At 35.1% G+C, this 12,404-nt stretch overlaps 1 protein-coding gene across 2 annotated transcripts; it reads right to left on the reverse strand.

Moving 5' to 3' along the window:
* Window positions 1-1,060: 1,060 nt before the first annotated feature.
* LOC111382925 (phosphomevalonate kinase, peroxisomal-like) lies at window positions 1,061-11,644 on the reverse strand. Of its 2 annotated transcripts, none has more exons than XM_023006964.1 (11): window positions 11,480-11,644; window positions 11,174-11,232; window positions 10,927-11,077; window positions 9,916-10,013; window positions 9,613-9,722; window positions 9,470-9,522; window positions 7,312-7,695; window positions 5,981-6,076; window positions 3,599-3,826; window positions 2,315-2,437; window positions 1,061-1,572 (listed from the first exon to the last, which is right to left on the reverse strand). In XM_023006964.1, exons 2-11 carry the CDS (start codon window positions 11,179-11,181, stop codon window positions 1,306-1,308), a joined length of 1,518 nt encoding a protein of 505 aa, XP_022862732.1. In that variant the 5' UTR covers window positions 11,182-11,232; window positions 11,480-11,644; the 3' UTR covers window positions 1,061-1,305. The 2 variants fall into 2 exon arrangements, with proteins under 2 accessions (XP_022862732.1, XP_022862731.1); XM_023006963.1 differs by having other exon boundaries at window positions 11,174-11,242.
* Between the last annotated feature and the right edge of the window lie 760 nt (window positions 11,645-12,404).

Consider the following 12,404-nt stretch of genomic DNA (forward strand, 5'->3'; position numbering starts at 1 on the left):
GTATATCCTTACAATTATGTCGACTCGTTTATTTTGTGTTCAGTATTAGACGCTAAATATACAAGGTTTTTATCTTTCACAATCTTGTTCACTAGCTTGTTTATAGAGTAGTAAAATTGTGAATGAATTTTCATCTTGCACAATCTTGTCCATTACTGTCTTGTCCCGTATAACAAGTCGACCATGTCATTTTTTATTTTTATAACGGGAAAACCCGCAATCACTACCCTTTTGGTGTGCACTGAGTAAATTTTCGGGTTGACGCAATAGCTTGCAAATCATACCAGTCTGGTAAACCACACTAGGCAAGTCCGGTGCGACAGACTCGACCGAAAAAGTGTTGGTAGGTGGAATCGAACTCGTGATCAAAGGTCTCCGTGCTCACCCACTCCACCAACTCGACCACCCTATGAGGGGCAAGTCGATCATGTCATTTTTGCTTTGTCCGTGGCTGGATTTCATGGATTCTCAATGACATACTTTGCTTTTGGTGACCAACTTCTCTTGAAAGGGGATTGGGTGAAAATAGTGTCATTTGATCAACTGCTCTTTGCAAGTAGTAAAATATTTGAAATTTGTTTGTTTCTTTTTGGTTTCTTTTGACGGTGGATTGTGCAATTTGATTATTTTGTCTAGTGTGATGAAAAATTTAAACGAAGTGCCTTAACAAGAAGTGTCAAAAAATTTTAGGCTGTCCACATCTGATTATTTGAAATGGCCCGTGCCTTCAATGCAAAGGAGAAAAGCAGAATCATCTGAATAGAAGTTATGATAGATGAAGTGAAAGCCAAAAACTTTTATTTTCTAAGATAGTGTTACAGATAACAACAGATAGGCAATGACTTTATGGTCTGGAAAATAACTTTTATTTTCATTACAAAATAGGAATCACCCAAGCCTAATACTGTAACTCATGAAGATACATTTGATATGAAATTGAAGTGTTGAATGTTAATGTTAGTATGATTGATGCAGGACGAATTAAAAAAATAAAAAGAATAAGCAAGAAAGAGGGAAGAACCGAAGAGAATGGGAGGAGAAACCGGAGAAGAAGCAGAAATTGATGGGGGAGAGGGGAAGGGAGAGGAAGGAGAAGCCATAGGCAACAAACCACCAAAATATTCTTCAATTCATCAAAACTAATGAAATTACATCGCAATTAGGTTTAAATAGTAAAGACTAAAATCCTAAGTAGAATGGACTTGGGCCAACACAAGCCCAATTACATAAATAAAGTCTAAAATATAAATAAAGTCCAATTAAAAATAAATAAAAAGTAGATGTCCTCATCAATGATTCTTAATTTCAAAGAATCTGAGCTGAACAAACAGAAGATGTCATTTCCATTGTTCTTGGGTCATTGTTCTCTAAGCATACGCCATGAGGATCTTCTCTGATTAGCAGGGCGAGAACGTTGAGTGAACTCCATGTTTTTATCACATTGTTGCTTGAAGCCCCAAGGGTGACAGCAAAGACTGCATCAAATCCACCTGCACCAGGCACACCAGCCAACAGAACTCCTTCCATGCTCATCGTGGTGTCCAGAAGCTGGGTTTGTGATTCCGGCTCTATCTGCAAATGGCAGTCACGGTACAGAAAATGGTAAGGGAGGTAGCACAGGAAACTAATAAACAGAACTTTTTAGTGCATGTTTGGTATGCAATGTGGAAAGAACTATGCAGTATAATGAACAAGATTTTTTTTCTTCCTTAATATTGTTTAGTGCTATCTAATTTTCTCTACTAAACACGCCCTTGTGATTATCGTTGTAAAGTATTATATCATTAGAAAGATGTGGCTGTGATTTACAATTACAAATCTTGTATTTTTCTAAGGGAAGGCCCTATGGGATTGGACCCAGGGGAATAATTCAAACCTTGCACAATTCACATACCTGCCCTCTCTCTTACAATGAGTGGGGATTGGAACGAGGAGGACGTTGAGAAACAAAATGCAGGCAAACTCGTAGAATAAGGATTATGGTTTAATAGATATAAGCTTTAACATTTTGCCCCCACGAAACCAGGAAACAGCATCATGACTCCCAAAAGGCATTAAATTGAAGTATCAGTTTCTTCTTCCACAGAAAACAGCTATTAAGTAGAATTAGTTGTCTTAAATTATCAACGGATGGACAGGTTCACCACAGAACATCAGATTTCAATTTTTTTACAAAAATATTCAACACATAAGTGCAGAAGTTTCAAACGGGTCAAATCTATGCACCAATGCAAAAGGACAATTAACTTAAACCAGAGAAAAATAGAGACATGGGCACCCAAAAAAAGTTCCACTTGAATAAAAGAGAACTTACAGGAATTCCAGCAGCTTCTCCCATCTTGCGCATGCTATAGCGGATCACAAGCATCGCATCTCTAGCTCCCAACAATGCTCTAACAACTTCTACTTGGCTTGGCTCACTGGCCCTCTCATTCCACTGTTAATCACCAAAAGTACCACTTAAAAATCCAAAATATACATGAGGATATTTGTGCCAAAATCAGAATGAAAAGGTCAAAAGTTTTGCAGTGTGAGTGTGAGTGTGCGTGCGCTTGAGTGCACATGCGTGCGTGCGTGCGAGTGTGTGTGTGTGAGAGAGAGAGAGAGAGAGATAAGAACAGTGAGAGATTTCATGTGATAAGCCCATCATCATAACTTGATTAGCTAATTCACAAGGGATGTAGTTCTATAGTTCATTGCATTAGATACGCTTATGAGATGCAAATTCACACCCTACAAAAGTTTCTGGGTTGAGACATCCAAAAATTGTCAAGTGGTGCGGAATAATATCCAAGCAGCAGTTGAGATGGGCTGTCTTAAGCCCAGGTGCATAATCTCTGTTACTGGGAAATTAGTGTGCTTTAACCTTCAGACAACATTTTCAGATGTGTCTAGTTAGAAAAGTGCTGATAGAAATTAAGAACCTTTCATTTGCAAGGGGTATGCCCCTATTGGATGCATTTTATACTAAGGGATATGCCCCCATTATGTTCTACAGTGTTTCTTAGTTTCTGTTAAGAAAATCTGAATGCTTAGTTAAATACTTGCCCAACCAAAGAAAAGAAAGGAATAAATAAAAAAGAAGGAAAAATAATCCTATCAAAATTTTCAGTTTGCTAGTATTAGTTGTTTCAAAGTATTGTTCAATTCTACATGACTAGCAATCTTCTATTTGCACAAATTCCCTGTACTCAATCTTGACTCTTCCTGTATCCTTTAAAAGACAGAGATTCTCTAACATTATCCTTCAAATAAATAAAAAATCCAAATAAGTTGAGCTTTCCTGGATGCTGTATCTAATAAGGATCATATCAGATACTACTAGAGGATTTCAAGCATTGTAGGTTTAATTAGCAAGATACTTATATATGTAGGTAGATGAAGAATCAAGAAGAAAGTTCTGTTACAATATCTCATTGATCATAGATGTTTTTATAGCAAGTGTTCCTTGAGGGTTTTGTTTACATAGCAGAAAATGTACATTACATAAACACATACCTAAGTAGCAAGTGTTCCCAGAATAGCTAACAAATAAAGAAGTGTAGAAATTACTATAGCAGCTTCTGCCTCATAGCTTTCATAAATGAACTTATGATACCTTCTCGGGGGTAAGATTGCTGCAGCTATTGATGACATTTGTATAAACATCACTAATTTTCTCTGCTAATTTACATAAGGTGTTGAGGTGCATTTCAAGTGCAGAATTTGCTTCTGACAACTTCTTCCATGTTTCTAGAGAATTTTCAGGATCAGATTTTTGCCACTTCTTTACAGCACCAACCATTGATGGCGTTGATGACCCTCCAGTCCCCGGTTCACCAAGTAACTGCATGTATATCATGATTAATTGAACGCACCTTTAAATGAGAAAATGAACAAAGATTAAAAAAATGCATACTTCAGTTCCTTGTAGTACGAGCAAGTGTTTGTGTTTTCCAACTATTAAAATATGATGTAAGACGTGGCGTTTGGAGGGGCACTTCATCACATTCAGGGTAATTGGGGGACACAAGATCAATAAAATTTGGAAGTTAAAAAACTTTAGTACTATTTGGTGCAAAAGTTCCACTTTTAAGCTGATCACTTCTAAATAACTTTCAGTCCTATCTTATCCCAGTTGGGGCAGAAGGGACGTTCCTGCAGAAGGCTCATAATCCTAGCTAACTCTAAGTATGGATATGGAATGAGCCAACTGCATTCACCACCTAACTGATGCAAAAACAAGAAGCATACCTGGTCATTAAATTACGGGATGTTTATTTTCATATTGTGTCCGTGTCCAGTGTCAATTTCCTATATAGATTAGGCTTTTGGAGATGTACGGAGGACATTACTGTTTCTAGATCCACAGCCACCCATGTTATTTTTTAATCCGATTGAATAATTATTTTGACTCTATTCCTGTTCTTCTCTTTGCCCCCATTTGACCTCCTGTATGCAAGTACATTCACTTTACTCTTACGGAATCACAGCGACTAATTCTATGGACTTTCTGCAGGTGTTCCAATATTCCAATTTCCTATCTTGATTCTATTACACTGGACTATTCTTTTTTCCCTGCTTCCGTCCATTAAATTGCGGGATGTCCAATTCGTTTTATGTGTGATGTCCAACTTCATCTCTCTAGCTTATTCTTTTGCGGATAATTAAGAAGCGCATTATTGAGGCTAGATCCACTGTTGGATAATAGTTCAGAGCTATGGCTCACAACACATGACTAAATTTGTTTAAAGAAAATTTTACAGGAAATCGGGTTTGAGCATTCTCAGGGAACAGAGGGTCAGAGGTAACATGGAAAACTGGTAGTATCCTACGTATCCTTTAACCCTGTGTTCTGAGAGGATGAAGCATATTGAATTGATTATCAATTGAACAAGAAATCTGGTTTGAGCATTCTTAGGGAACAGAGGGTCAGAGATAACATGGAAAACTGGCAGTATCCCACGTATCCTTTAATCCTGTGTTCTGAGAGGATGAAGCATATTGAATTGATTATCAGTTGAAAAAGAAAACATTTTATATAGATAACTTATTGATCCTATGTTAAGTAGGAAGATGAACAAGCTTATATATTTATCTTGGCTTTGGGTGGCTCAAGAGGTTCATTAAAATGTATAACGAGTTGAAAGCATATAATATCATTAAAATATATAACGAGTTGAAAGCATATAATATACATGCTTCAAGTTTGAGGGAGAATAATATAGCCTGCTTCATATTTATTTACAATACTAGGTCAAAGGGGGTATTGTAAGACCAACAAGTTCTTCCAAATCAATTATTATATAATTATATCGGATGCAGGTAATATTTAAATGATATAAACGTGGCCCTATCTTTCAGTTTAAGTTTTCAGATCAAGTAGTTCAACATGGTATCAAAGCAGGCAAAGATCATGGGTTCAAGTCTTGCTGCCACCCATTTAAATTAAATTATCCTCTTGTTAGGTCTTCATGGGAAAAAAAATCTCACACGTGAGGGGGCATTTTGAAGAAAATATTTACATGATATAAAGTGTCATATCTAATAGCTTACACTTTTAAGTCAAGTGGTTCACATTTAATGCAACCAACTATACATATCTAACTAAAAGGAGGAAGTGCATATAGTAATTGCGACTGCTGACCTTTAACATAGCATGACACAACATTTCATCACGAAGGTTCATCACTGTTACTTGTTACAAAAATCAAAACTTTCTACAAAAGAATATCCCAACCAGCAAATAGAAATATATGATCAGAGATCAAATCTTGAAGTCAATGTTCAGGTAGTTTATATAAGTGGTAGCAACAAAGGTCATGGTTGATGACAGACGTTCATATTTGTGCTTCATGTGCATACCAAAAAATGAAACTGATAGACATAGAAATGGTATTATACTACAAATATAAAAGTAACTTGTAAAACAAAAATAATTGTGAGCATCTCAAACCAGACATTTTAAAATAGCATTACATGGCATGTTTGCGGGACTTACAAGAGTCATCATGGGAGGCAGTGAAAATTTAGTTCTCTCATGATTCCAGTTGGCTTTTAGGACATTGTTGATGGCCTCTTCCATTATCATCCCTCCCTGAAACAATGATAAAAACAAGAGCTAAGAAAGTTCATGAATTTTTTTGGATTTCATTTTACAGTCGAGTATGTTATTATCATGACTAAATGGACTCCAGCTTTATCTCAGTGAAAAATCTGAACATGAATAGGCACCCCTTTATCTATCAATAAGCCGTAGCCCCTGAATGCATGATACCATCACTAGTTATTCCCTACGGGGGTGGTATGATAAAAAAAAAACTAACAATGACCCTTTTGGAATAAGCTTGAATTGATATCAGCAAAGAAACGACATAATGCGTTTGCAAAATTAAATCCAATTGGCATTTTTTTAAGTGCCCTTTGTCAGGACTCAACAAAATGATCTTCCTTGTCATGTGCTGTATAGAATCCATAACAAAAATAAATTAAAACTGTTTTACGAGTCAGGATGCTAATGAAGAAACTGTTTATCAATTGCTAGCATTATTTTTCAAATGCGGTCATTTCATGTGAAATTAACCTTTTTTGTGAAAGCCAAAAGTGGCTCTTTGATGGACCACAGATATGATGCATCTTAGTACAACAATGGGCATGACCCAATTTCATAATCTTCCCCTTGAGGTACTGGTCACTTGACTTTTCTTTTTCAATCGTAGTCGTCAAATTCAAAGATTTTTTCTCCCTCACACTGGTTAACTACAATCCATCACACCCTAGCAATTTGTATTATGCTTATTCAACTCAATGGTCTGTTGATTCTCACTCTTATCACTTCTTTTTAATTGCTCAGAAAATGTCAGCATTACAGCATAGGTAAAGATACAAAGCACTTAGTGCAGTTGCACAAATGTTGAAGTCTTCTTCGGTGGAATCAACCACCGAATTATAGAAAAAACCTGTGAACTCTTAGTCTTTCCATGTGATTGGGAGTCCTTTTCATCTCCTTGACCGCGTCAAACACTACTAACTTGTTAGGCTCTCATAAAGTATAACCTTATAATCTTTGCACAGCCAACTTCCGGGTAATGATTGTTATCTATTCAACTGACCTTTGGGTACCCTAAAAGTTATCAAGTGAGAAAATCTCATTTTCGAATTAACATCAAACCATAAGTCATCCCAAAATTGAAAATAAAGTTACTTCTTCATCCCAATGTCCAGATCTAGAACTTCCAAATATATTTCCAATTCAAGATAGAGGATGTATTTATTATTTTATTCTAGCAAGTGCATAACCAGTGAGATAGACAGGAAGCTGCAGTAGGATACCTGAGCTGACGAAATCACTTCCGAAGAAAACCGAACATACCGCTGACTGCCGTAAACGGCAGAACTAACATCAAAACCACTGCCAACTTTACCCTGTGCAATACAGTGAGCAGTTTGAGAAATCACATGCACAATATCCAGTTCCCTAGCATCTTTATCTTCTGCAAGTTGACCTTTAGCCGAGGAAAGGTTGACAACTCCAAGGTAATGAAGTAAAGCAGCAACAACTGCAGTTGTCATGGCAGCTGAAGATCCCAAGCCAGTTTTTGCAACTTCAGGCTTACTGTTTTGTCCACTGGATTCTTCTGCATTGAAGGTAATTGAAGCAAAGAGTGGAAGGGAAGCCAATGATTCTGGTGTCAATGGAAGTCCACGTGCTTCAATCTGTAAAACAGAGTCGTTATATTCTCATGATACATCATCTAGAAATAATGTGAATCCGCTAACGTACAGGTCAAAGTGTCTGTATGCAAGTCTTCATAAGTATATAAACATCAAGATGTGTGTGAGACACATGCACATATGTACACCTATCAAATATGGATTTTATGGGAATGATTTTTCAAGCTTATAAGTTGGTCAAACATATTTTTATCCACACATCCAATAAGACCCAATGCGTATAATCTAAAAAAAAGCTTTAACAAACATTCACTAGCATGGAGACAGCTCCTAAAACCTGAATAGCATAACTAGACAAGTAAGTGAAAATCTCAATATACATCTATATGTACATATATCATGTTCGGATCATATTTAGCATGCATACAAGCATATGACTATGAAAAAGAATCTTGTTCTTCTCTCATAACAAGTAACTTGAATATTATGAAACTTCTGCCGACATTTACTTTTCTTTTTTGTGCAATCCTTCCAATACTAGAATACTTCACCATCAGACCAATACGTTGTCCTTAGTAACAGAATAATTGCAACAGTTCAAAGTCCATTTTCCTGTTTGGAAATTACCCAGTATATATCACAATCTTAGAAAATAACATTCTGAAGTAGAGAAAAACACACCTGTAACTTAAATACAATATTAAATTGTGTAGTTACTTGTCCACATAAAGTGGAGAGGAACACAATGCATCAAAATTAACCCTCCAACACTCCAAATTAAGGGAAAAAGAAAAATGAGAACTGAAAGGTGGCATATCCAATATTGTGCTGAATTTGGTTATGCAAGGTGACGAGTCAGTATGTGAAACGAGGAAAATGTCATTTTGCTAAAGAGTAACGTTCCGGACAATTACATCAACATCAATAGAGTCAGTGTGATAAGTTGGTGCGATATATGGCATACACAGAAGTATACTGCTTTTTGCACCATTTTTCCAATTGTAGTTTCCTCTTTTTGTGTGCTGCAGAGCTCAGGTTGTGCAAAATATGTTTTCACAAATGATTTCTCAGGGTCTAAGGCCACATCACGAAGCCATCTTGCCAAAATAGTCTGTAGTGCTAGAAAAAGAAATAGAGGAAACAGATATCCGCAGATATATGATAATTGTTACTCTGCAACAAGGTGACATTTTTTGTACGCAATTTTTGCCCAAGTTCAAATACGATTAAAGGCCACTCTTAACCCATCCATTGAAAAACAAGATGCAAGCAAACTTCACTTCATATCAAACTGTTTAGAATTAGAAATATGGAAGGATTAGAAATCACGAGAAAAACTAGAAAGGTGAAATAGCAAAACTGCCTATTATTACAGTTGAAATTTCAAACTTTGAAAAGAACGAGTGATTGTCCCACACATATTTGTGTGGAAGATAAGTATGCTAAACCATATTCATTTGCCTATTAAGAAAGCAAAGAAATCTACAAACAAGCTCAGAAGGATATAAAAAATGAACCATGATCGAGAGAGTTGTAAGGGAGAATGGTGATTGATGAGAAAATTCCTGTGGATCTTTTCATAATAAAGTGCTGCAATATATTTTGGCCAACTACAGCCCCTGTCCAGTAATATGTACGAGATCTTGCACAAGGAGAAGTAAAATCTATATTTGCCTAACTTTTGGAATATTCAAAGCAACGTGTAACTAAACATAAACTAAGGAGGCTGACAAAATTGAAAGAGCAGATAAAATTTTCCAGTGCGCATCTGCGGATAAAATAATTTTTTTAGAAGAATACAACAGAGGTTTAATACCTGATTCCGATATGAATAAAATTCGTTGCAACCTAATATTGTAATGTCAAGACCTGCATGACTAATCCAGTTCAGACATTAGAATTTTTTAAATTTGTTTATTTACAGAGAGAATTATAGACACATGAAATATCAGACATTACCTTGCATAAGAAGTTTTTGCAATGTATCCTGCTTATTTTTGTCAAATGTAGAATATGCTGCTGCTGTTGAGTATTGCGCTGCATATTCTACAAATGGATTCCTCGATGCACTGAAATCAGATACCAGCATCAGAACTTCACATCAAAAACTAATTGCAAAATGTATTTTTTTATATTCATTTGATTAAAAGAATGTTAAGCTGTTAGCATAATTTGAGTATGTTTGATGCTCAATTACAAGCTTGATCAGAGAAGTGAAGCTCGTGAGGAAGGAAGATAATGTATGTACAAATTTGTTCTTACCTTGAAGAAACACACTCGAGAGTTAAATGCTTAAGTGACATTCTGTACATAGTTTCTCTTTCCATTTGAGGGGAAGTTAGTTTCACATCTGCCCATGCCTGAAATGTGATGAAGAAATCTGTCACATAATACACTATGAAAGGATATAATTATCTCGTAAAGATTCATCAAGAGAATATCAAGCACCGAAGTATCTCGGATATTTAATCAAATCAACAGAAAGTGATCTCTGATCATATTCACTTAAACTTCTACGAAAACATATTTAAGGATCAAACAAATAATTTGCCCTACTAAACCTTGTAGTATCTTGCACTTAAGTTTGAACTTCTTTCACTCCTTAAAAATATAATGGCAAGGCTTCTGATTTGTTCATGAGACCCCCAAAAATAACAAAGATGGATAAAGGAGTATATACTCAAATTAGTTCAAAGTTATTTTTCTAGATTCCACAGGAAGCCATAAGTTCAAACATAGCTAGTAATACAAAAATTTGCTTGAAAGCGACGAGCTGACATGCATTGTTAAAATAAGATATGTGTTCACACGAGAGGGAGGGCATCATAAATAAATTTCACTTACCCAAATACACAAGTAAACCTTAGCACACATTACTCCTTAAGCAATTAAAGAAAACAAAACTGCATCAGTAAATAAATCCAGCCATCATATCCTCCATATAATCATGACAATATCCAAAAATTCATTCAGCTCAATACAAAAATGATTATTCGACAAATTTCCAGCCTAAGACAGCCCTGTATAACAATGCAAGAGGAAAAATATCATCCCATCGCAACATGACCAGAATCCGACACTGGTCCTATTTTCGCAATCAACTCTGGTTGGTTTTATGAATTTCCACTTGATGTCAAATCAAAAAGAGAACGTTCCAAAAATTTTATTAATTAAATAGAGATGTAGATAAAAAAACAAAAGAAATATTTCAAACGAATCCAAATTTTATTCATAAAAGGAAAGATAAATATGTGTGTATTAAGCCATACGCACCCATGCCCAACTTTCAGGTTTGATTTCCTCGTAAAGTGGCTTCACAATTGCATAAAATCGAGCATTTGTACTAAGTACAATTCCAGCATTAGGCCTCTCCAAAACAAGATAACCCCCAGTCATCAAAACCTTTCCAGGAGCAGAAGTAACCCTAACAACCATCAAAAGTAATTATTTAGCATAAATTTCCCACTGTCCAGCAATGTCATAGATTTGGAAATAGAAACAAAACAAAAAATTAACTTACACAGCCATTTCTCTATGATTTTAAATCTGATGCTGCTGCAATAATGCGTTCAAGTTCAACTGAATAGAACTGAAATTAAATGTCAATAGATATCACTGTGAATAAAAACTCATGTCGATTTATAAATTCAACTGAACTGGAATAACTGTACAAACTGTGAATCGATCAGACAGATAAATGATAATAAAATCTGGTACATATTGAATGGAACTGAATTTGCAGAATACAAACAATCTTAAGCAAAAACAGTCGTGTTTGTATATATATGTAGGTATAGATTAGAGAGAGAGAGAGAGGGGGTTTTACCAGGCTGATGATGCATATGATTCGCATAGTTGAATCCAAGAGAAGGCGACAACAACAATGCACCAGGTGAGTGGGTAGGCGAGTCAGTCAGTCTTTCTTTCCGTGCGAATTTGACCTTCAGACTTCAAACTTGTACCACTACGGCCGGTCCCATTTCACTTGCAAAATTGCAATTGATGGCAACAAAGGAAGAGTTAGAGATCCGTTCAAAATAGACCGTTTAATTTGTTGTTCATCCAAATTATGCATTGACACGTTATTTTAAATTTATATTTTTTTATTTTATATTAATATTTTTTTTTTATCAGCGTCACTTGTGCTTTAAAATAGGTATAAATGATGTGTCAATAAATTATTGATAGATAGCAAATTGGAGACAATTTTGGACAACAAATCTCAAACTCACAGATGAATACTTGGTCATTGTTTGGTGAATTTAAAAGTTGATAAAAATTTAGAATCATACATTTCTAAGAATTCATAAATTATATCAATTGTTTAATAATGTATTTCATCAATTTCTATTAAATTCTAACATGGCTTATTGTTCATTTTGTATGCTTAAAAAAATTTATAAAAATTGATGTTAAAGTCAAAAATTAAACTTAATCAATAATTATTATTAATCATGTATCTAAATTCACAACTTTTTTTTTAATTTTTCAATCACATTTTTAATCAAAATTAGCTAAGTTTTTTTTTTTTTTTTTTTTTTTAAAGCTTTATCAAACAACTTCTTGTAAACATGTTTGGTCGTGATTTAAAGGATATTTTAATGATTTTTTAGGCACCATGTGAACTCACTTTAAGTATAACTAGTTAAAGTTGGACGTGCATTGCATGTTGTTCTAATATGCTTTATAAGTAATGTAAAAGTAATATTTGATGCTAATTTGTTGGAGGATTTGATGAGTCTCAAATGAAT

This window comes from Olea europaea, unplaced genomic scaffold (genome assembly GCF_002742605.1).
Source record: "Olea europaea var. sylvestris unplaced genomic scaffold, O_europaea_v1 scaffold2586, whole genome shotgun sequence".
In the NCBI taxonomy this organism is placed as follows: Eukaryota; Viridiplantae; Streptophyta; class Magnoliopsida; order Lamiales; family Oleaceae; genus Olea; species Olea europaea.

Bases quoted from the DNA above. Each gene is read 5' to 3' on its own strand.
- LOC111382925 (XM_023006964.1), bottom strand. The intron at 9,523-9,612 runs GTAATGTCTGAT...TTAGTCATGCAG, and splicing joins GCAAAAACTTCTTATGCAAG to GTCTTGACATTACAATATTA. The intron at 3,827-5,980 runs GTAAGTCCCGCA...ATATACATGCAG, and splicing joins TGCCTCCCATGATGACTCTT to TTACTTGGTGAACCGGGGAC.